At 35.5% G+C, this 24,298-nt stretch overlaps 1 protein-coding gene across 2 annotated transcripts; it reads right to left on the bottom strand.

The window, feature by feature from the left end:
- Positions 1-3,003: 3,003 nt before the first annotated feature.
- LOC149085095 (uncharacterized) lies at positions 3,004-18,009 on the bottom strand. 2 transcript variants are annotated; one of them, XM_089232884.1, is made up of 16 exons: positions 17,647-18,009; positions 16,369-16,520; positions 15,146-15,185; positions 13,826-13,950; positions 12,510-12,592; positions 10,330-10,540; positions 10,001-10,086; positions 9,806-9,902; positions 9,250-9,484; positions 8,477-8,605; positions 8,157-8,292; positions 6,834-7,356; positions 6,424-6,610; positions 5,242-5,362; positions 4,960-5,075; positions 3,004-3,480 (listed from the first exon to the last, which is right to left on the bottom strand). In XM_089232884.1, the coding sequence occupies exons 1-16, from the start codon at positions 17,746-17,748 to the stop codon at positions 3,403-3,405; spliced, it is 2,421 nt and encodes an 806-aa protein (XP_089089010.1). In that variant the 5' UTR covers positions 17,749-18,009; the 3' UTR covers positions 3,004-3,402. The 2 variants fall into 2 exon arrangements, with proteins under 2 accessions (XP_089089010.1, XP_089089011.1); XM_089232885.1 differs by having other exon boundaries at positions 6,834-7,353; positions 17,647-17,887.
- Positions 18,010-24,298: the final 6,289 nt, after the last annotated feature.

Here is a 24,298-nt window from a genome sequence, read left to right as displayed (position 1 = left end):
AAACGTGATAAATTTTTATCACGTATTTGTGAAATTTACCAACGACACATGGTAACACATACCGTAACAAATGCATTTCTTAGTTTCCATTCGTTAACCAGACACAAAAAATGCGGAAATTTGCCTAAAACCCCTTAACGCTGCCAAAACGATGCAATCCCTACGAGGCACCTCAAGAGATCGATTCTTTCTTCTTTTTTTTTTTTTTTAACAAAAACCTTTCATGTGCTGATCCTTTACTTATTTGATTATGAAGAAAGGGCGTATCCCTGAGCGAGCAGCTTCGATGAATACAAAAGCCCAGGGTACATCAAGAGAACACGTTTACGGCTTCCATTTTTCTTTTTTGCTATTTTTCGGTTGTTCCCTACGCATCTGCATACCACTCAGATAAATGAAGAAAGGGATATATACTTATTCTCTAGGGTCATTATGAACTTTTCTTTTCTCATTTACTATTTTTAAGTTACTTTAAGGTTGATTTCCCATAGGGAATGTCTTTATTTCTAGAACAAGACACAGTTAGTCCTTTTCTAGAAATTAAAAGTACCTATCAAAACCAGATCGTTTTCAACGTTTCTATTATATATTAATGCCCGATACAAATGCCAGCCATTATCTTCCTTTATATGAAAGGGGGGGGGGGAAGATTGGCATTTTCAATCTTTTTCAAAACTATCGATTTTATAAATAAATGTGATATCCTCGCTCGACTACGTTATATTGATATTACTTTGTGCATTAAAAGTCCGTTATAACGAGTACGGCTTATAACGAGAATCTCGCTATTAATCCGCAAGTGATTGCCAACAGCTAATGTTAGAGGTACAAAAACATATTCGCTTATAGAGAGTTATTTATGGATGAAAATCAGAGCACATATTCGCTATAACGAGAACGGAAATTCTGTCGAGATGAATACGTTTTCTTTTCTCTTTTCTTTAAGAATTACAGGTATCCCTCTCTTTACGCGATTTCGGTATAACGCCACTTTTAAAAGTCGATTTTAGAAATTCCAGACTTCGAAATTTGGCTTGGAGTTTAACTTTAATCCTGGGAATGAGCTTGCAAATTGAAGATGTATATGTTACTGCAAAGCCCGAAATTGGCCAATTTCGTTGTAAATTGACCTGGTCAATATCTGAATTTCGGGCTTTGGCCAGCCAGTTCGTGAAGTGGCAGAAGAACCCTGGCCAAAGTCCGATAAGAAAAGACATGATTCTGGGTCATCGCCAAGTTGGCGTATTTTTTAGTGATAATTATGTCCACATTAGCTATGGCAACCATCAATCCGCAATCACGATGCGGCAATCATTTTTTTATTCGAAATTTGACAGAAAAACTATATATATATCTATAATTATTATATAAATAGTTTTTTTTCTCTCAAATTTCTCTCGTCACATGGAGCTTATCCAATACAGCTACTCTATATATAGCCATATACGTATCACACGTTAGTGATGAAAAAATGGATTTGGCGCCTACTGGACCGTCTTACATTAGCACATCGAACATTGGCCAGGGGTCTCCGGCCACTTCACGATTTTGCCGGCCAAAGCCCGAACCATTTCTGAAAATCGGATTTTGCTCAAAACTCTTGGCCAATTCGTGAACTGGCCGCACTTCGGGCTTTGGCAGTAACACACATACCATCAAATATAAATTTGCGTTCTTCTCACTATCAATGAATTATTTTGATAAAAATTTTCTCGCAAATTAGAAATTTTGCTTTTCATTTTTACCAAAGATGACCAAGATACACTATGAAATGGCATATGCATATCATAAGTATTCTTCCGAGAACTTCTAAAGAATTGCTGCATGCTCGCTGTTGATATATTGTGCATATAACTCTAATACAGTGAAACCTGTGTATAACGATACTGTCTGTAACAATAAACCTGCCTATAACGGTATTTTCTTTGGTCCCGGTGGAATTCCTATTCAATAGAAAATATTGCAAATGATAACGATAACTTGTCTATAACAATATTTTTCCTAGGTCCTTACAGTATCGTTATACACAGGTTTGATCATGTTTGGTATTAAGTGTTAAGGTGTTTTTCTTCAAAATCCGAAAGAAACAAATCGGCGAGTCATTGCTTTTATGTATAGGGATACGAACATAGTCACGCTGGTTTCTGAATCTGCAAGTCAGTGCCGTTGCTGATTGGTTAAAAACCTGAACTTCAAGTTTTTTAACCAATCTGTAACGTCGACGACTCGCAGAATTGGAAACAAACGTGCACTATGTTCGTACCCTTATGCGGGAATTTAAATGTTGTTACCTGATTGCTCTCTGTGGAGAGACTTCTTGAAATAAAAAACTGGCTCGCATTCACATCTGGAAGTTGGAAAACCACAGAATACCAAATTTAGCCGACCATCACTGTGTCACCCGCAGGAATCGAATCCGCACCCTCGTGATGCCCACACAACCACACAGTGACACGGCACCAGAATATACTGCATGACTTGAATTTTAATAGTATAACATATACATATATTTTTATGCGTGTTTTCCGATGTCATTCTGTGATGAAAACCAAGGCTATTGCTGCTGGCTTAATTACAGTTTGGTGGTTATAAATAACTTTTTTCAGTTGATATTATAGTAATAGATTAATAAACGGAAACGACTGAGTTTACGAACCATGTGGTGGATCGAATTATGACCATTTAATGCTCATAATCAAAACGAAACATATATATTTCAGGGGTGTAAGCGCTACTTGATGTCAAAGTGACCAGGTAGAAGAATTCATCAAACAAAATTATAGGGAAGTTGGAACATTTTAATCATTGATAATTCTCTCCCATGGGGTTTGACGTATCTACTACATTAGTTGCTTTACTTGTTTATAGACAAGAGTGAAAAGTCTATATAAATTTGCTCATTTCTCGTGATTGCATTGAAAGGGACACGTGTTTTGAAATTGAAAAATTTGTATGATATATATCAAAAAATTTATATGATAATATTGATTTGAAATAATCCGATTTCAATTATGTTCTTTTATTATTTTGTAAATTCATACATTTGTTTTTCAAAACCTTTCAAATCGACCTTCCATGTGAAGGTGCTTTACACAATGTTTTGAAGAGACAGCCAGCCATCATTAATGTTTTTACATTTAAATTGAAAAAAAAATTAAAATTCTTAAACGCAGAGTCATTTTTTCGTGTTGCAGACAATCCGGGAACGAGAACATAATCAATTTTTCATTAATTCAAACAAACAAAATCACGTAATACATTGATATTATACGAGAAAAAAAAAGCTAAATGACAAATAAAAGACGTGTTTTCATGTTTTTCATGCATACATGTTCAACCCACTCCGAATGTAATTTCTTTGAAGTTGCGATTCTTCGCGTAATATCTTCGTTATGTATTCGTTCATCGAGCATGGGCTTTGCAGAATGGTCTCCCACCTTTTGCATAAAAGCTCTGTCCTTCTAGATTTTTGCTGCAAATCTTAGAACAAATAAAAAAAAATATTAGTTCATGTAAAACCAAGTAAATTTTTTTGTAAATTTTTGTGTAGTGTCTACGACAAAAAGAATTAAATACTGTATATAGTACTAACGTGCATAGGATATTTGATTCCCTACCGCAAATATGAAGTATGATGAGGAAGCACAAACTGACATGTGCTCAGGGTGCATTGGTGTACGCAGGGGGGGGGGGGGGATTTTGGGGTTATTACCCCAAAGTCGAGATTATAGTATTATTTTGCAGGAAAAAACGTAAAAACCCCTCCTTCAAAAGAAAAAAAAACTGAAACCCCTCCCTTTTGAGAAAATCTTGCGTACGCCTATGACAGGATGTCTGGGTGAAGGTATTCAAAAGCTCATTAAGTTATTGAACGTATTCAATGGCTAAAACTGCGATAAAACAACAGATAAACCAACACCATCTATAGCAGAAGGCCTCCGCGCGAAGCTCGTGACGTCACTGAAGAAGGCCATCTCACCTACAGCTTGGAGGCTTTCTGCTATTGATGATGTTGGCTAAACACACATGCTAAGTTATGAAATTTGCTCCAAGTTTTTTTTTCAAGTTTGCTACCAAGGTCACACATGCGCACTTTCCACATCTGCTTTGCGTTGCCTTTCACAGAAGATGCGCGCTGATTGCCAGTCAACATATAGTTAGGGATGCACAAAAATAGAATCAATAGTCCAAATTTTTTTTTTCAGGACTGACAGTGGGAGTACCCTTTTACCTTGCTATTTTACAAATTCCTTCAAATTTTATCTTTCAGCCGCATGTTGTTCCACCCTACTTTTATGGAGATTTTACCGAGTTTTTGAATAACATCTTTCCCGGACGTTGGACCGGAATAAAAGGGCTCCACTGCCTGGGTCCCTCAGATTTACGGACATGACGTCATTGGACGTTTTTGCTTAAATGATTGTGTACCTGAAAACATTCGCGATTTGGATAATTTGAAACAGCGTATCTCTGCAGCAGTCTATCTAATAATACCTGAAATGTTACTAAACACTTGACATGAGATTGAACAGCGTTTGGACATCTGTAAAGGCCACCACAGATGATACCATTCATGCAACTTGAGAAGTTGCCCTCTTTAATGCAAATAAGGAAATTATTGCAAGGCTAATTCGATTTGTTTCTGAGCTGCTGTTGTTGTGTTTTCTTTTTTCTCCGTTTTTTTTGTATTGCATTGTGACATTTCTGTGTAACTCCTAGTGATCTAATTTGATGATTCTGTGCGTCACCTATTTGCCGTTCTTTTTGCTGCTTGATTGTAATATAAGGGCTCCGGCCTATCATGATAATAAACTCATTCAGAGTTAATGCAAATAAAATTTATAACTAATCATGAGTAGTTCTCGAACTACTTTTGGATACATTTGGCCCGGACACCCTATATATAAATAGAATCAATAATTATTTTTTGCTAATTAATGACTAAATGTATATACTTACACTGCACTTGAAGCATTGCGAATGATAGTTATTGTTTAATGCCTCGACCCATCGATCACCAGCCTCTATTGGATATCCACACTGTACACATTTTGTTGTGAACAGTTCATTCCAATCTGTACAGGATATTTCCCGTTAATATAGTGATTTGTAATTAAGACAACAATGACAACATCAGGTGAGAAATCATCAATTAAAATAACTTAAGTATGATAATTATATACATGTTTTTTTTTTTGTACTTGATATAAAGAATTTAAAGATTATTCAACATATACTAACCCTTCTCACAGTAAGGAAGTGCATCCTCTAGGTAAAATGAAGAATTTCCGAAAGGTTTGTGGCAATAAGCGCATAGAAAACATTCAGGGTGCCAGGATTTTTCCAAAGCGTTCAAGCAATCCTGAAAGTGTCAAAAATGATACGTGTTGAAAAATTTACATAATTTAAGATATCCGACAACGTTGAAAATGTCATTTTGGAAGAGAAAAGATGTCGATTTTTATTTTATTTTTATGAAAGCCCTATTTGTTGTGATTCCAAAACAGGCCTTGTTTTGATATGATGCTTAGAATCAAAGTTACGTTCACTTTAGTGTTGTGTTTTTACATACAAGTAATCTCCGTGAATGAAAACTTTTAACGCGTTTTATACGGAGAATGCTGTTTTTGACATTTTACTTGAGTTTGAAACAATTTCTGAATATCTATTCATTGCATTATTACGAAATTTTAATATAATATTTTACTTTATATTTTTCAGATTATGAACCAAAATCTAAGATCTAATCGCATAAATTTGTTTAATTACAGTGTTTTATAGGCGATATGTAGGATGAAATTTCTAAAAATTTACACGTACAGTAAGATTCGAGTGTAACTTATGAATATACCATAAAATCCTTTAAATTTTGATTCATAACCTGCACCATTACCATCTAAATGTACTATGAAAATAACAAAACATTCCATTCATAGAATTTTTTGCAATTGTGTTTCGAATATTACACGAATTTTGCTTAAAATTTGACATAAAAATGACTTTTTCATAGAAAATAACATAAGTAATCCAAAATTTATTATTGTTTTCACCATTTTGAAACACTTCCTATTAAAAAATATTATTTAAGTTCACTCCAGTACCATTTTATAGAAAAGTGCTCTCGAACGTAGTCGGATATCTTAATAGAAACTATCCAAACTGGATTTGTTGAAAATGAATCTCTTACTTTTATTGATTTCATGATGCCAGTGTAAAATAGGATGAATCTAATCTATTTTTATATTATAACATTTTTTGCAGATTTTAATTTTTCTTATGTTTAGCATCAAGAACTCATTTCAGTAATGACAGTATGCAACGCTTTGTTATAGGTACGGGTGGTGTAAAACCATTTATTACTCAGCGAAGGAGTAGATGCTATGTTGAATGGATTGGATAAAAACGTTTTCTATTTATACTTACTCCTTTGATTCTTGACCCACATTTGTTGCAGATGGGAGCCAAAAATGCTTCATAACAGTTTTCGCAATATAACTGACCTTGTTCCTCAACAAATCCAATATCTTGTAATGCATTTTTGCAGTGCAGGTTGTTGCAGTGAAAGTGTTCTGGGCACCATGTCTTACCAAGAGCAATGATAAATGGCCCTCTGCAAAGTTAGAAATTGGCAATGAGGGATCTCTGAGAATATTGAGTGCATTATTAAAAAAGATATGATGCAATAGATGTTTTAAAAGAAAGGAAAACAAGTACTCAATAAGATCGTGGTGGTTGAGTTTTCAATAGAATAAACCGAAGAAAAAGAAATATCAACGGAGTCATGCAAGATTCGCAACCGAAACATTCGTCATTCGTTTGTGTAGAAAACGTACCTAATAGGTGATCCACAGTCAGCACAGATCGGAATTCTGCAGCCTGGGATCTGCTCTTTCAGTTGTCCTTTGCCTCTTCGGGGCGCTGCTCTAGAACCTGCCCCTGTGGGTACTCCCGCCTGAGGAACACCACCGAGGCCATCTTTCTTGGTTTCTGTATCCACTACTGGGGGTAAAACAGGAGCGAATCCTGGAGCCGAGCTGCCCGCCGATGTTTGCGATGGCTTTGATTCAGTAACAGGTGTGATGGTTGGTATAAATGTTTCTTCGGGTTTGGGGAATGTAGTAGTGGGTAAAGGAGGCGGTATGTAACTCTGGGGGGCTGGGGTTTCAGATAGGGCTATTGGGGTTTCTGGCATGGATTGGGGCATAGCTTTTTGGATATTTTCGGGAGGAGAGGACTGAGTTGCTAACGGGGAGTAGTGTTGTTGGGTTGGAGTTGGTATGGGTACAGAAGTTCCAACCTTCCTTTCGTTCAAAATATCTTCAGGCTTTGGTGGTGGCCAAACAAATTTCGTGCCTTCTTTCAAAAGCAAAATGTACAAAAGAGAATAAAGTATATGTAGATTCAGATGAATTTCCATAGACAGGTAATAAAAGTACAGTATAATTTCTAACAAGATGAAGCTTATTGAGATTTTATTGTCGAATCCCATGAATTGGAAACATTGATCTAATGTTGATCTACACGTTTAAATTTTTGAAAAAATCCCGGGAATATTATTTTTTGACAGAATTGTGTCAAAGCAAGAAAATTTAACATTAGTTGGATTCACTTTATTTCAAAGGGCGCAATTTTTTCCTAACAATATGAATAATAGAAGGAGATAGTAAGACATTGTGATTGTAATTATTATCGAAATTTTTACATACTGATTCATAAAAGTAGGGAGAATCTGACTCACAAATGAGGGTCAGTTGTAAACTGATTGGTGAATGACTATAAAGTTGCAGAACAACTACTGTGGAATACTAATAAAAATACAGCTTTTATTACCTGATTTTGTTTATTACGCTATTTTAAAGTTTCGATTAATTTTAATTTTTTACTAAAAATCGGATTAATAGTATGCTGGGTACAGTATCAAGTATATTGCTCTTTGTGATTGGGTATAAGTTTCCGAAGAGTTTGAAAAAATGGCCTCTATTTTGTAGGGCATTGACTTGAATTTTAGTATTCATGGTATAGTGTGTTTCGAAATTCAATTTATGTTGGATTCGTATAAGATGTGTCTTGGAATATTTCGAAGAATTACTTTTATATAAATATTTTACTCATTCAAAATGCGATTTATTTTAGAATTTCATAAGAAATGTGCTTACTTTGTTGACCAATGACCTGTTTGTAATCCATCTGGAACTGAGAAGATTGCTGGGATACCATAGTTGTTTGCTGGATGGTTTGCGACGTATGTGATGATTGGATCATTTGTGACGAAGCTTGATAAGAGGAAAGATTCTAGAAAGGCAGACACAGATTTTTAAGATCAAATCATTCACGTAAGTATGATATAAGAAAGTAAGCCTAATTAGATAATCATATAATTTTTTGCAGTTCCTCAGTCAATTAATTTATATTTCACTTTGTATTTACGAAGAAGAAAGCTTTACTTAGTTAAAAAGCTTTGATTTTTGGAACTTACTTCTGTGGCTGGCATGTAGGGTTTTGCTTCAAAAGGCAGACATCCTGTGGAATCATGGATGAATGACGGTCCTGATAGAGGTGTTGGGCTACTTGGAGCAGCAACGCTATGAAAATCTCCAGATATTCTCTAAAAGAATCGATTAAAATTTTGAACCGGTTAATAAAAAAATTTTAATCAATTAATTGGATCATAATCGAATATTTTCAGATACTAATCATTCATAGCAAACGTAGTACAGGGTGGGCAAAAAGTCCGTAGAAACTTTAAAAAAATCCAGAATAAAAAACGATTTGCAGGGTTAGCATCGCTAGGTAACAGGAATGTTTTTTAAGGCAAGGAAAAAAAAACAGCTGATAGGTGGCGCTGACGTACACAAGTCAAAGAAAAGATACGCAAATAACGAACAGAATGCCCCCAAATCGTTTATTACAGCAGTATGTGTTCCACATGATCACTACCACCACATGGGATAACACATGTCATGTCGAACGCATACTGCTGTAATAAACGATTTGGAGACATTATATTCGTTGTTTGCGTATCTTGTCTTTGAGTTTTGTATGTCAGCGCCACCTGTCGGCTGTTTTTGCATTCCCCCCCCCCCCTCTGTCTTGAAAAAATTCCCGTGACTTAGCGATGCTTACCCTCCAAACCGTTTTTTATTTCGGTTATTTTTCCGGTTTTTATGAATTTTTAAAGTTTCTACGGACTTTTTGCCCACCCTGTAGTTTATAAAATAATAGAAGTCAGCGCTGAAAATGTTTTTATACTTTGAAAGGTTGAGGTGAGATGCTTCGGAAAGTCAATCCTCCAGAAGAGCTCGGTGTTTGAGGTAAGTTTCCTAGGCTTTGACTACCAGGTGGAATGTAAGGTGCTGGAACTGAAATAGGAGTGGGTTGAAATGGAGTAGGAGCCATTGGTGCTGCTGAGGGTGTCATCTGAGCAGGTGGGACTGCATTGCAGATGGATGCTGGTGGTGGTGGTGGTGCTGAAAAGTCTACTGGCCTAGAAAATTATGAAAGAGGAGAGATTTCTTTTGTACTACATTAATAAAATTTAAAAAAATTACGATTACTTTTTAGTAGATTACTGATTTATTTATATGACTATTTTGTGCGTACTACAGGATATTGAGGTACTCCAAGACATAATTTTCTAACAAAGCGTATTGTCAAATGGAATAACGTGTGTATTGTGCATTTATGATAATGAAAAATTATCTGATCGCAGAGCTGTGGGCTACTTTTTAGATATTGCCATTGATATCAAATTTAAATGAAATAACTATTATTTAATGTGAATATCAATGAGTAATCTGAATCATACGCTTGAGAAGGCATCGAATCCATTTCTGCAACTATAACCTTGGCAGCAAGTTTGGCATGAACTTCGCAGTACAATTTATTGTTGATGCTTGCGTATCCTGAAATAGAATACCATTATCATGTATTTTTAATTGAAAAGAAATAACTTTTACGCATAGAAAAGTAAGTATAAATGTCAGTCATTGATTTATTTTACCAGAGTTTTGTAAAGACGTGCCGCAAGTGCTACATCTGAAACAGTCTTCGTGAAGCATTCTTTCTCCGACTCTAACGAAAGCACTCCTAAAAAGAAAATTCAGGACATTAGACCAGAAAAAGCGTAAAATATCACGTATATTGGGTGTGTCAGAGTTCTGCAAAAACTTTGAAAGTTCTTATTAAGGAACAAATTATGATAGAGGAGTGCGGTTTTTATCAAAAGTTTTGGCGCAATGGTGGATTTATTTTTCCACTGTAAAAGACATTAGTGTATATTGGTCACAAACACTCTTCTCATAGAAGGACGAAAATGATGTTAAAACTCACGTGATATATCTCCCACAATCAGAGCAAGATCCCACAGATTGAGCTGGAGGTGGTGCAGGTTTCTTTGTCACGAATGCCGGTGTAGGTTGGGCAGTGACAGTTGTAACAGGCTTTGGCGCAACAGGTGGTGGAGGAGTTTTAACTGGTGCCGATCTCCTTGGAGAAATCACTGGAGGTGAAACTGGTGCTGTTGGAGGCGTGGGTGATTTTGCTTTTTGAAAAAGAAATACGGGTGATCCAAAGGTCACAGAAAATTTATAAAATCAATGATTAAATCAGTAGAACAATAGTTATGTATATATACAGGGTGTCCACTCTTATCGTTGTCCAATGGCTATTTCCTGAACCGTTGGTTTTATATATATATATATATATATATATATATATATATATAGAGAGAGAGAGAGAGAGACAACTTTCAATTACAAAAAATGTTTCAAATGATATCGCCCATCATCTTAAATGCCGTTCGAATGAAAAAAAAATATTAATAAAAAATATTAAAAAAAATGTTACAAAATTTAAATTTTCATACAGCCCCCTGTCCTCTAACTTCAAATTAGAAAGTTGGTGCCCTGTCTCTCCTAAGGGCAACAAAAAAATTTCCATGTTTCTAAGTGCAATATTCGCTGACATATTTGAATTCCAAAACCAGAGGAAAACGGGGGAAAGAGCCCCGTTTAATAATGAGGGAGGAGGGAAATGACATAAATGAGGGAAAGGAGCGTTGTCCGTTAGTTTATGCTGTATTTTCCCCTTTTTCTCCGGTTTTTGAATTCAAATATCTCAGCGGACATTGCACGTAGAAATATGGAAATTTTTTTGTTATAGAGGACAGGAGAGACCGTATAAAAATTTAAATGTTGTAACTTTTTTAATAATATTTTTTTTTTTCATTTGAACGAGGCATTTAAGATTATGAGTGACATCATTTGAAACATTTTTCTCCCCCCGTATCTCCGTTCATGATTCTTGCTGGCAGCACCAACAAGAACACGAATCATGCACGACTCTGACAACATAAATATGTGAGGGCCACACCTACCCTTAGAACACACGTCCCCACATGCACCGATCCGTTTAAAACTCTGCACGGGAATGTGTACGAGATGCATGTGCAGTCAAGTACAAGTGCCGCTGTGGTGGTCGAGTGGTCATAGTGACGGACTCGCATCGCGGGGACCCGGGTTCGAGCTCCACCGTCGCCCAGTGGTGGTCGACTAAAGTTGGTTTTCTGTGGTTTCCAACTTCGAGGCGCAAATGCGAGCCGATCTCCCCGTTAAAAAGTCTCGCCACAGAGAGCAACAGTACAAATATTCAGTCACTACACATCACTCACTTCACTTCTGAGATATAGATGGCAGCACTGAAAAATCATACACAACACTAGATACGCACTCAGACTGTTAGGTACTTACACTTCTACAGTCCACCGCTCTGCCAACTGAGCTATCGACGGTTAGTCAACTAGTTAGTCAACGGTTAGTTAGTACTTACACTTCCGGCACAACTCACTGGGTAGTAAATTGCCTATGGCGATAGACCTGAGTTGTGCTCGGCTTGGAAAAAAAAAAAAGTCAAGTACAAGTAGTAGTAGTAGAACAATAGTTAATTTTTCTGGAGTTATACCTTAGTTTCCTACGTATAACCAACACACACAAATTCCACTAATTTCAGGATAAATTCCCCCAATGATCCACAGCAGCGATTATGATTAAGTAAATAAAAACACTACTAACCTTTTCAATTTGAATGTATACGAAATAAAGTGAGATCTTTTCGTTAGATCTTTCGTTTAGCATTCTGATAGTGATCACCACTAATGAAATGCTAAAAACTTAACATTTCTGATAACGTACTGTTTTTGATATGGGAAAAAAATCCCACTTTTCGTATATTTTTGTAAAAACCAATTATCTCTACAAGTAAAAACTTCGCGAATAGTTAAAAAAAAATTTTCTGCGGCTTGATATCTTTCTTGGCAATGAATCAGTAGCCTATAATACAGTATTATTAATAATAAAATTTTTAGTTGAAACAAATTTTAGTAACGAGATAACGTCGAGTACGCATTGTGTTATAAAATGCCTATAAAAACCCAAACGATGACAATAAACTTGAATATATCATAAAAATAAATTAGAAAATGTTTGATATAAAAAAACTCTATAGATTTTCACCTTTTTTCTGTTCTTCCTCTTGAACTAGCCGATATACTTCAGATCTTGTATTAACGGGGTGTTCTGGTTTCATAAAATTAATGCTGAAAATATTTATAATGAAAAGTTTTATAGGGCATTATTTAAAATTTTTGCACATTATAGAGTTACACGTCACTAGGCATTTGGCCTAATGCTGATCGAGCTTCGTTAATAACATTAGCTTGTCTAATCTGATTAGAGAAAAGTATATACTGTATTTACTCGCATATAGGACGAAGTATGATTAAAAAGTAAGAAAAAAGCTAGATTTATTTTAACTCATCTTATTTCGTTTATTCACAAATAATGATATAAGATTTTTAGGGCAGCACGACATAATTGCAATGTGACGTAAGGTGGAATATTATTGTGTAGGGGGGATTTCTGAATAAATTGTGGGAGGTGCTCGGAATGTTGTTACAAAATACTATGCGGCCCGGCTCTGATGCCACCGTTGGGATCCCCGTGCTTGGTCCAGAGCCCTGAATCAAACAAGGGTCCTAAAAAATAGAAAACTTTCATAAATTCTGAAAAATTATGTCTTTCATAAAATCTGAATTTTCATTTGATCATTTTTGTCGCACCACGGTCATTTTCTGCACACGAGGGCTAATTAGACCGCGACCTACAATTTACTGCCGGTTCCGAACGGCGGTCTTTTTTTTTTTTTTATACTCATCGAGAGGTTGGTGCGCTAACCTGGGGTAGCAATCTTTTTCTATGGTCATGTCGCCGTTTGTGTTGTACCCCTGTGTCAGGAAAGTTTTCTGACCCAGGACTAAATGGGTATCGAACTCCCGACACTTCTAAACATCCTTTGGAACTTCAAGCGAGTATCTTATCGACCTGGGCTATATACCGCTTCCAATTTGAATTTTAATTAATTCTGAAACTATTTCTCTCATTAGTTTTCGATAGTTTCACTAATTTTCAATTATTTTACTCCCTGATTCTGACCTCAATTTTATCATCAATATTGAATTTCTAATAAAAAAGTCCCGAATAATCATTTTCAATCAATAAAAATTATCATCAGATCTGAAATTATTTCTTGAATTAATTCATAATTTTTCATAGATTTATTTTCGTCTTTTAGTGACATTTTACGTTTAGATATTCATTCGCGCATATAGGACGACCTATAGTTTTTTGAAGCAGTGAAAATTCAATAAAAATCTCGTCTTATATGCGAGTAAATACGGTATTTTAAGTCACACGGGTAACTTCACAATACTTTAATATAAAGTACTTCACAGTAGAATTAGACTTAGTGAAAACTCAACAGAATTACGTACCCCATAACTCCAGGTGCTATCATTTCAGCATGGGCCGTTAAAGTTCTTGCGATTGTGCCCAATGATTGTGGGTCTACTGTACCATTATATTGATTCATGTTTTGAATATTATCTGACGATGATTTCTATAGAAAAATCATGGAGGAAGAGAGATTTTTATACACTTTCTCATAGTATGATGATCAGAAAGTGAAAATTTATGCGTTAAAAAAATGAGCACAAACGTTTTTTTAAATAAAAATAGATCTAAAAATTAGAATTCTGTATATTTGTGTTTTAGAATATAGTAATTATTATTTTCCCGATTGTTAATCAAGTACAATAATTTGATTATACAGTAGGTCTGAAATTTAATTCCCTTCCAATATGTTCTATTATAATACGCATACATCTAGCAACAATTGAAGTAAAAATATTTTTATTGCATTTAATTTCAACGTCCTTCTAATGTATGATTGTGCACCACTGTTCAAGTATTCGTCATTTATAATTGTTGTTCCGTCAGACATGAATCTCTATCATTTTATCATTTACTTATTGATATACCTTGACTATTGTTAAATGGATCACATTGCTAACGTTTAACTTTTTTTTAGAGTTTAAATTCATGCCAAAATACGCTACTACGAAATGGCAATCTATGAGAAGTGATGAGAGATATTGGTTTCTCTCACGAAGCAAGAATATGAGACACAAGATAGCAAAGTTAATTCCAGATGCTACAGGATGCCTTGATTCATACCAATGTCCTAATATTAGAGTAGGCTTGTCCAACGTCGTGATTGTCTAGAACACCAGTGATTTTTTCCAAGTCTTGCTAAAATATACCAGGTTCTATTTAAATATTTAAATACCATTCTCGAGAAAGATAGGCATGTGTCTGTCAGATTGAATAGTTATCTTCAAACAAAAAAACCATAGGCATTGTCGAAGAAAATTCTCGTAGACGTTTCGGAGGTGAGTATATACCGAGCAGAAAAATAGCACACACAACGAAATCAAAAATTTAAAGATGGCCAAAATGGAAGCCAAAGTATTTTTCTGATGAAAATAAAGTATTTCTAGCTCTCTTAAAAGGCATTCCAATAATAAAACACGTGAGGCAATATTCAGAGTGTAAGCCAAAAGGAATAACGCTTCAATAGGTTTGCTTTGGAAAAATTGAAAGAAAAAAAAAGTTGACTGTTCGTCAAAATACATTTCAGTATATATATGATTACGACTGATTTTACAAAAATTGAGCGCAGGGCATTCATTTTTGACGCGTATTGTTTACAAAAATTAAAGCAGTTTAAAAAATACTATAAGAGAGCTTCTCACCTGCTTGGCTATAGATGGTTTGAAAGAACTAGCTCCTCCCCTGTATTAATAAAAATTTAAAAGAAACAAGCTTCAGACCTTTTGAACAATTAATATTTTATTACGTTAATTGTATACAATAAATACGCGTTTCAAAAACGTATGTTGCAAATTAATTTTGCATTGATAATGAGAAAAGATTATATTCTTAACTACGATATTTGTGTGACACTAAATTGAGCTCGTGGGCCGATCGCTAGTAGTAAGTGGTGATGAACTGTCAAGAAAATTGTGATTCTTGTAGTTGGCTATGTATGAAATGTCCTCTACTAAAATCTTAAATGCTCTGTGTGTCATCGCTTTATTCGCAAACGTCTGCGCGTTCATGGCTGGAACCAGACTTTACACGGAGATTACCTCCGAAGTTACTGCTGAATGCTGCACGTTGTTCTTTTTCGTATCTCTGTAAATAAACGCGAAGTAAACGGTGAAGAGAGGTATGCTTTTTTATTCTGACAAGGTCACGTGTTGATCCGTGTTTTCTATTGTAAGGAAAGCAACGAACAGCAGAACGTTTTGATGAGTCAGCCGTTGGCAACTCACTATTATAAACCCTAAATATATCTGTGATTTTCTACACCTTGAATTAGTTGTTAATACTTTACAGGTATTAATATTATACAAAAAAAGTAATGTTATTATTTATTGTTTGTCAAATTCAAATCAGTTGTTAAATTCTACGTATAAAAATATCCACGCAATAACAAGAGAAAGCAAGCGCACATTCGTATTTCAGCTACCAGACATTGTACTGAAATGAATTCAGTAAAAACATATTTCAATTGGAAAGTTTTCCTTTCTTGAATTCCACAAGCAACGCGTAGAAATCGTTTAGAAAGATACCTTAAATGTCTTTGCCTAGTTTGAGATAACTGAAGCAGTAGTTCTCAAACGGTGAGGTCAGTCAGAGTGCCATAATTTTTTTGATAAATTATTATTCGTGTTTACCAACCAGTAAGTCACGGTACTTTTGGATGCCGTTAAAGTGCATCGAGGATAGTGTCACGAGACATTCGATAGTCTAATCTAATTCTGTAGGGTGCTACAAGCGTAGAAAGTTTAGGGGGAATTTCCGAATTATTGATATAGTGCATGACAAGATAATAAACGTAGATGCGAAAAATCACATAACTAAATTTATATGACTAATTTTTTGTCTTCAAAATCAAAGAAGAGATATATACCTTTGCACAGTGATTTCAAGAACATTTCCCGCACCCACAACAGCGTCTTGTGCCTCTTTATGTCTGAGTTGAGTCGTATCTTGTCCATTGATTGCCAAAACGACATCGCCGCATTTTAGTCCTGTGTCGGCAGCTATACTTCCAGAACTTACCTATGGTAAAATAATTTGTAAAGTTTTCATGTTCACCTTTGTCATGAACACCAGAACTCTGCACCGGACGTATATAGTTGCCAAGATCTCTTCCAACACGGCTTTATAATAGAGCCTAGCTCAACACTATGCCATGGGTCTTCAACTTTTTTCAAGTCGCGAGCACCATTTATGCCCAACATCATAATAGGAGCACTCACATGGCAACTCCGTCGTATGCATAAATTAAAACCAGTATAGTTTGAAATCTTGAATGAGAGTCGAAATAAGAATGGTTTCATTACGGTGTTGTTAAGACCTCGTGGGTACGAATCGAACATTTTTGGGTGCTTCAATGAGTATCGCGGTGCTCACACGATCAACAGGTTGAAGATACCTGGCGATACCTGAAATTTCCTATAGGTCATCAAAATCAGGAAAAAATTCTCAGATATTTAAAAGAAAGCATAGAATTTCATGCATTCTAATAATTTATAATGTAATTATTTTTGGCTAGTTTTAAGAAATTATTTTTAATAGTCCACCCATTCTCTAAAATATCAAGATGATGACCACAATCAGCAATGCCTTTGTTAGGGTAGGCCTACATGTTAGGGTAGATGGTACAACAATACTTCTAAACGATTAGCTTTATTAGATTTAGAGATTATAAAGCAATATCAGCGCTTTAGAGATACAATTGAAACTTTCTCCAATAGAAATTAAGAGATTTGCATTTATCTTATAAAGCTTAATCCACATGCATCAAGACATTCACCTAAACAGGGTCCAGATTCAGTTATGTGTCAATGTTTGAAGTTCGCCTATTCGTTTAGTATGTAAGGTTTTTGATGTCCTTCAACAGAGAATATCAATGAATTTTTATTATAAGAATTGTGTTAAGAGAAAAAGTAAGTGTTCAAATTTAAACACTTTACAAATTTGTTTAAAAATTTGAGATTAGAGTATTTGAAAATAAAATAAATAGTAATTTTTTGGTGCCAAATATAATTAGACCTCAACATTGACTGTTAACCGCTACTTTTCACCAATTACTTAATGCTCAAAATTTAGCCGTTTGGCGCAAACGATTAAAAAATAAATTTTCTTATCGACTAGAGTAAATAAATAAATGACTTATACTGACCTTCTGAACGGTCAAGATTACACCAAAATCTTTTCCTCCAGAAAGGCGAAAGCCCCATGGAGAATTTTCACTCCTCATCAACTTCAATGTCTCAGTAGCCATAGTTTTGACTCTTGACTTGAAAATGAGACAGTTCGATTTCAAATATTATTCTATGCAAGGGATATCTAAGCAGGGTGGCTCTAAAGGCACCTCTTGAGTGAGGGCTGCTCAAGTTTACCCACAGACACAACAGAAAAAGCAAAATTCGTTTTTAATGCAATGGTCGTTTGTAGGAAGTGGATCTTCTCTGGCGTCGGTTAGAAAATCTTAGCTCTTCCTACCTCGTCACTGAACTTGCTCTTCTCGGCGTTCTCTAACAATAGATCACACATTTCGGAATGCGTTCCATTTGGCGTCGTCACAAGGCTTTTGTCCGCGAACATTTACTAAACGGTAGGTTTCGTTTTCTTTGTCGAATTGTGAGAAGGAAAAAAAAATATTAGTGAAGGAGTTACTCAAGTTCACCGTTACACCATTTTTTTTTTGAATAATTTGTTCCGGAAGTTAACTACTAGAAGTATGTACATTGAATCAGATAGAGTAACAAGATAAAAATGATTGCCTTCTTGGGTTCATAAACATATTAAAGCAGGGGTTCTTAACCTATGGGTCATGTGTGACTAGAGATATCTAAATTTCGCAAATAAGAAATCGAAATTTAGCAAAAAAAGAATTATGAAATCGGAAATTTCGTATTTATTCGCAAAAAAAAAAAAAAAAAAAAAAAAAAAAAACCCAAAAAAAACCAGAAAATCAAAAATTTTGCATTTGTTGGCCAAAACAAAACTGAAAATAAAAAATTTTGCATTTGTTGGCAAAAGCAAAACTGCAAATCAAAAATTTTGCATTTGTTCTCGAAAATCGACGCATTTTTTTCCCAAGCATAATTACGGCTGCGTTTTTTATAATTTTATGGAACGTTTTAAATTTAAACTAATAGCTGCCCTTGAAAATAGTTTTTTTAGTACCAAATTTTTTTTACACTTGAATACTACTACTACTAAACCGTACATGAAACTCATTCTTCTGGGAAAAGTTTAACAAATTGATAAACGTAGAAACATGGTGTGTGTGTGTGTGCATATGCATGGCCCTAACATACTTATGTTGCCGAGGTTATGCATATTTTGGGTTATACTTATGAGAAAAAATATTTTTTGGAAAAAAGCTTTTTTTTTTTTTTTTTTTTTTCAGTAATAAATTTCGGTCGAAAGATGATGTAGGAGATGTTGCAGCTGCAAATGGCCAAAATATCAATATACCGGTAGGTTTCAATCGTTGAGTTTGGATGTGATGTCTAGATTCAATATCTATAGTCATCGTGTCATATCATGTCTACAGAATTATCTGTTGCTGTCTTTAGCATAATATTGTGTCCTTCTTCGATTCACCGTTCTCAGTTGTTAAATGTTTTTTTGTCTCTACAAAAATGCCCTTACTGCCACTACTACCGCTCAATAGATTTCAAGACTATCAACTTATACCACAAAACTTGCAGGAATGGATAGCTTCATCGTCCCAAATTGCCGATTATTTCCTTAATTTTCTTACAGAAGTCAGAAGCGTGAAAGTCAACTGAACTCGCATTTTAAGAGTGACCTAGAACTTCGTTTTAAAAACTGAAGAAAAATTACCGGAACTAAGGCACGTATTTTGGAAAAAAATCACATGTAACAAGGTGACCTAGGTTATGCAAGAGAATTTTGGCTTTTAAAGCACGTAATAGGGCGCAAGACGCATGTACTGAGCAAAATTGTGACCAATTTCTGCTTTTGAAACCTGCATATTCTTGATATTTTTCGCATTTATTCGTCAAAATCCGCATTCGCGGCATTTATTTGGCAAATTTTGGATTTTTAGGGCATTTATTTACCTAATTTTGCATTTTTAGGGCATTTATTTACCTAATTTTGCATTTATTCGTCAAAATCCGAAGATTTTGCATTTATTCGTCAAAATCCGAAGATTTTGCATTTATTCGTCAAAATCCGAAGATTTTGCATTTATTCGTCAAAATCCGAAGATTTTGCATTTATTCGTCAAAATTCGCAAATTTCAGGTTTATGACATTTATTTAGCAAATTCCGCATTTTTCGAATCTATTTCGTAAATACGAAATTTACGTATCCCCAGTCATGACAAAAACTTGCGTGAGTAGCATTGGCTATCCAGATAGGTTGTACGAATCCACTTACAATCCCGTTTTGAATTCATCCAGATATTAGTTGCACCATTGACACAGAACTGGCTCCCTCTAGATTCATGATTTTGTGCATTATTTTTCGAAAAAAAAACATCCAAAATTGTATGGCATCATTAAGGAATACTCAGGAATGCTGAAAATTATCTATATGAAAATATGAACACACATCAATCAAACACTAATGAAAATTCAAACATGACGAATTTAAATTAATGAAAGAACAACATAATTCCGAAATCTATGAAAAATATTTCCATAATTCCAAAATCTATTAAAAAGATTTCCATAATTCCAAAATCTAAGAAAAATATATCCATAATTCCAAAATCTATGAAAAATATTTCCATAATTAATGAAAAATAGTTTTAAAATTTATTAAAAACAATTCAAAATTAATGAGATTAATAGAAAATAATCCGGAATTTAGTAATTACAGAATTAATGAAAATCCAGAAATTATGAAAGAAATAATTTCAAAATTAGTGAAAGCTTTCAATAAGTTTTGCCCCCCCCCCATTTGATTCGGGGCCCTTGTGGACAGGCTTTTATTACTACTAAACTACACATACACCTCGTACATATTCCTCTGCGGAAATTCTAAAGTAGTGGTACTCAACCGGGGGCTATATGGCTCTCTTGTGGTACTGGGACACTTCAAGGGGGCCACGAAGAAAATGGAGAAAGGGGCCATGACAGGTGGTTTGGAGAGCTGAGAAGAAAAATTAAGGTGTGAAGATATAAAGTTTTTATATTAGTGACTAACACTTACAGTGAGAGAGAGAGAATCCAACAAAACCACCCATAAAAGCAGGACCTTCTTTAGGGCATGGACCCACCCAGGCCTCACCGCCTACATTTTGCAACAAGTTCCCTAGGATGGAGTTTTTCTCAAGTTCCCGGCTAAATGTTTCAGACCCCCTTCCCTGTATGAAATTTATTGTATGAAAAAAAAAGAATATGAAAACCATATTAGGCCCCGGGCTGTAGCTCTGTCAGTCCCACTCTTGTGAGGGACCCTATGCCCATAAGTGACCTCACCTTATGATATTTTGTATAGTACAATTAATTTTAAAAATAAATAGGAAATATGTAGGCTGTTTATTTCCAGCTAAAGTATGGGACTACCATCTTTTTGCCTAAGGAGGGGGGAGCCCCATGATATTGAGACGGTCCTGATAGAACTCGGACTATCGGGGAGATCAATAAATTCTAGGCCAGTGGTCTGGTGGCCAATTTTCTTCGCAAAATTTTCGTTCAGTATAAATTCACTGAAAAAAATCATTTCAATACGTATAAAGTGTCTTGCTTCTAGATGAGAGTTGAAAACTCTGGGGGTAAGACAGGGGAGCCACGAGAAAAAAATATGGTCCAAAGGGGGCCACGGGCAAAAAAAGGTTAAGAAACACTGTTCTAACGTATTGGAACATGTTGCAATGTGTGTGTACGTGTTTTGAACGTAACGTGAAGTATTGTTTCTGTGTAATGCTTGTTATCGTGCTGCCATCTGTTACCTAGTTTTCGAACTATGAGTGAAGTGTGATGATTGAGTATTTGTACCGTTGTAGGCCTGTTTTCTCTGTGGTGAAACTTTTTAACGAGAAGATCGGTTCGCATTTGCGTTTTGAAGCTAGGAACTACAGAAAACCATCTTTTGTTAATGATTTATGAAAAATGTACCGTCATGCAAATAATCACTGACCAACAATTCATCGACGGAAAATTCACCGACTAACAACTTATCGAAAACAGTTCGACACGATTCAGTGAGCCAGTAAGTGAGCGAGGGATGACCGTGTGAGTGAATCAGTAAATGATATTTAGTTGGTGAGTGAGTGTCAGAGTGGATAGCGTTAGTGAGTGAGTAAACTAGTGAGTGAGCGAGTGAAAGAGTGAGCCACCTAGAGGTAGAGTAAGTGTCAAGATGAGCAACCCAGTAGTAGATTGAAGGATCTAAAAAGTGAGCTATTGACAGTATGATTATCTAGTGAGTAATTGCGGGACCTGGTGATTGAGTATGTGTGACAGAGTGAGCAACCTAGTCAGGAAGTAACAGAGTGTGAGACCTAGTTAGTGAGTAAGCGAGTGAGATCTTGTTTGGAATTGCCTATAGCCTAATGTTTTTCTCCTCTCGATATAACGATACCCTTTACGATAAATCCCTCTATAGCGATATTTTTCAAGAGATTTTGCAAGCACTACAACGATATTTTTTATATTTCGCCCAAAATCGTCTTGAATTCATTGTTAACTTCTAGTTTTCATTCTTACGATGGCGTCTAATAAAATCGGTCTTTTGCACCACCTGACCACCAAAAAGTGTCGACAAAGTTGTTAATGTTGCTTCTTTCTGTGCCAGACACGAAAATGCAGTGCGGTAAACAACTTTACAGGGCAATGCATCTAACTGAATTTTATTAGTCATCTAATCAATTGCAATTTTCCGCAGTGGATAAATACCTAAATATCATTTTCTGGTGGTACTAACAACACTGTTCAACTAACAACTGCGATTAACAATTGATTAATTAACCGACCCGATTAATCAATTAATCGGACCAGCTCTAATTGTGAACAATTGATAACGCTTTACGTTTATGAAGCTTTTAGATGAAGAAGTAGTCATTGAAAATACTGGAATGGCTTAAAAATATCGATAAGAGAGAGGGCAGGAGTTAAAATTATTGTGGGGAGTATAATAGAAAATATTCCTGCAGTTGGAAAATAATTTTGTATAATAAAGCCAGATTGACTGCCAAAACAATGAAAATATTATTAATATTAAAATAATATAACAAATTAGCTAAAATTATTCTTCCTACAAAAGGAACCCGAAAATATTCTTACAGTGGGCTCTGTGTTCGGTATTGTTGACCATGAGCTTGATTGCCCACTTTGCACCATTACGACGCGCCAGATAGGCATTCCGTCTGTTGAATGACACTCTCCTCAGGATCCAAAGCTAAAAAGCATATGGGTAGTTTTAATCTCATAATAAAACAGTTCTTCCAAATAAATATCGGAAAATAATTTGATTTCATTCATTACTGAACACGGAAATTAAAGCATATTCATTATTCATTAATAAAACAAAACAAGAATGTCCCAGAAAAAAGGGACATATGGTCCCCCTATGTAGGAGGGTCATTGATAAAATTCTTGTCTAAGCGGGTCAGGCTTCAAAAAGTTTGGGAACTATATACTAATATATATCAATGACTTTTAAAAAACTAAGAGCTACGAATTTTGACACTTTCATCTTAGGCCTATCTTTTGACACATTTGCATTACCATTTGTCAATGAAGAGTGAAATGAGTTTGAATAATTGGAGTAAAAACTAAAGTAAATTAAGAATTAAAGTCAAGTAAGAATTAAACATACATTTCACGTTAACGTTTTGTTTATTTTAAAAGCGCACAGTATGTGTGTGTGTTAATACTATACAATGTACAGGATTTTGTTTCCTATATAACCAAGATAGACATAAAAGAATTTATCCTAAAACTTAAATATTGTGTCCAATATTTTTATTCTTCCTTTTCTGTAATAAATTTTTAAAACTTACAGTTAGTTCAGTACACATAACAGACATTTATTAAGTACTCGCCTGTACTTAGAGGTCAGAAAATATGAACAGGAGCTGGTTTTGATATAAAAAGGGTGTTTTTGATGGTATGGGTAATGGTAGGAAGTGAGCATTTATAAAACCCCGGCCTATCCAGTTTTTCTGTTATCCGGCCCGCCCTTTCGCCACATAGGCAAACACCAAACATGGCCCCCCGCTCTGTCCCTTGTAGGATATAAGCAGGTCACCTTACGGCTGGGCCATGCTGGAAAAAGGAAAGCCCCGCCAGCCACCAAGAACACCAGCCGGCATCGCACCACCGGGCCTCCGACCCAGGACCAGCAAGAACACCCTGGCGGCCCAAGGTCCCACCGGACCTACAGCAGAACGATACCATCGGTCACTCCCCGTCCATCGGATCAACGGAGAAGAACCATACGTCCGCTCCTCATCCAGCGGTACATATAAAACCATTATCATCTTTGCACTCAATCCCTCAGTAGCTGGTCAAGTGACCAGCCTAATCCTATTCTAGAACCTCTCCACATCGAGCAGTTCCATCGTCTACCTAAAACGGTAACAAAAAAGAGCACAGCACGGCATTAAATAATAAATGTTGGGGAGGTTCAGGAGTGAGAATTAACAACAATCAGTATAACGGACTTTGTCAAACATCACAGTTCTGAATGGGGGGGGGGGACCACGATATAACATCAATACATATATAAATATTCCAATTTCCATAATAGGTTTCCTGTAGTCCATGGAAATTAAAGTTCAAACCTGTATGTAAATCAGTTTGATATTGGAAATTCCATTGGTTCACAGACCAAAACTAGACGAA

The sequence above is a fragment of the Pholcus phalangioides genome, unplaced genomic scaffold (genome assembly GCF_987345545.1).
Source record: "Pholcus phalangioides strain wild (caught in Gottingen) unplaced genomic scaffold, Ppha-v1.0 ptg000007l_1, whole genome shotgun sequence".
Taxonomy (NCBI): domain Eukaryota; kingdom Metazoa; phylum Arthropoda; class Arachnida; order Araneae; family Pholcidae; genus Pholcus; species Pholcus phalangioides.
The sequence above is the reverse complement of the archived record's forward strand: the minus strand, read 5'-3'. Positions and strand labels throughout refer to the sequence as shown.

Coding starts and splice junctions, on each gene's coding strand:
- LOC149085095 (XM_089232884.1), bottom strand. CDS start 17,748: ATGGCTACTGAGACATTGAAGTTGATGAGGAGTGAAAATTCTCCATGG. Junction 7,357..8,156: donor ACAGGTCATTGGTCAACAAA/GTAAGCACATTT, acceptor TGCTTTTGAAAG/AAGGCACGAAATTTGTTTGG. Junction 5,363..6,423: donor GTGGGTCAAGAATCAAAGGA/GTAAGTATAAAT, acceptor TGACACTTTCAG/GATTGCTTGAACGCTTTGGA.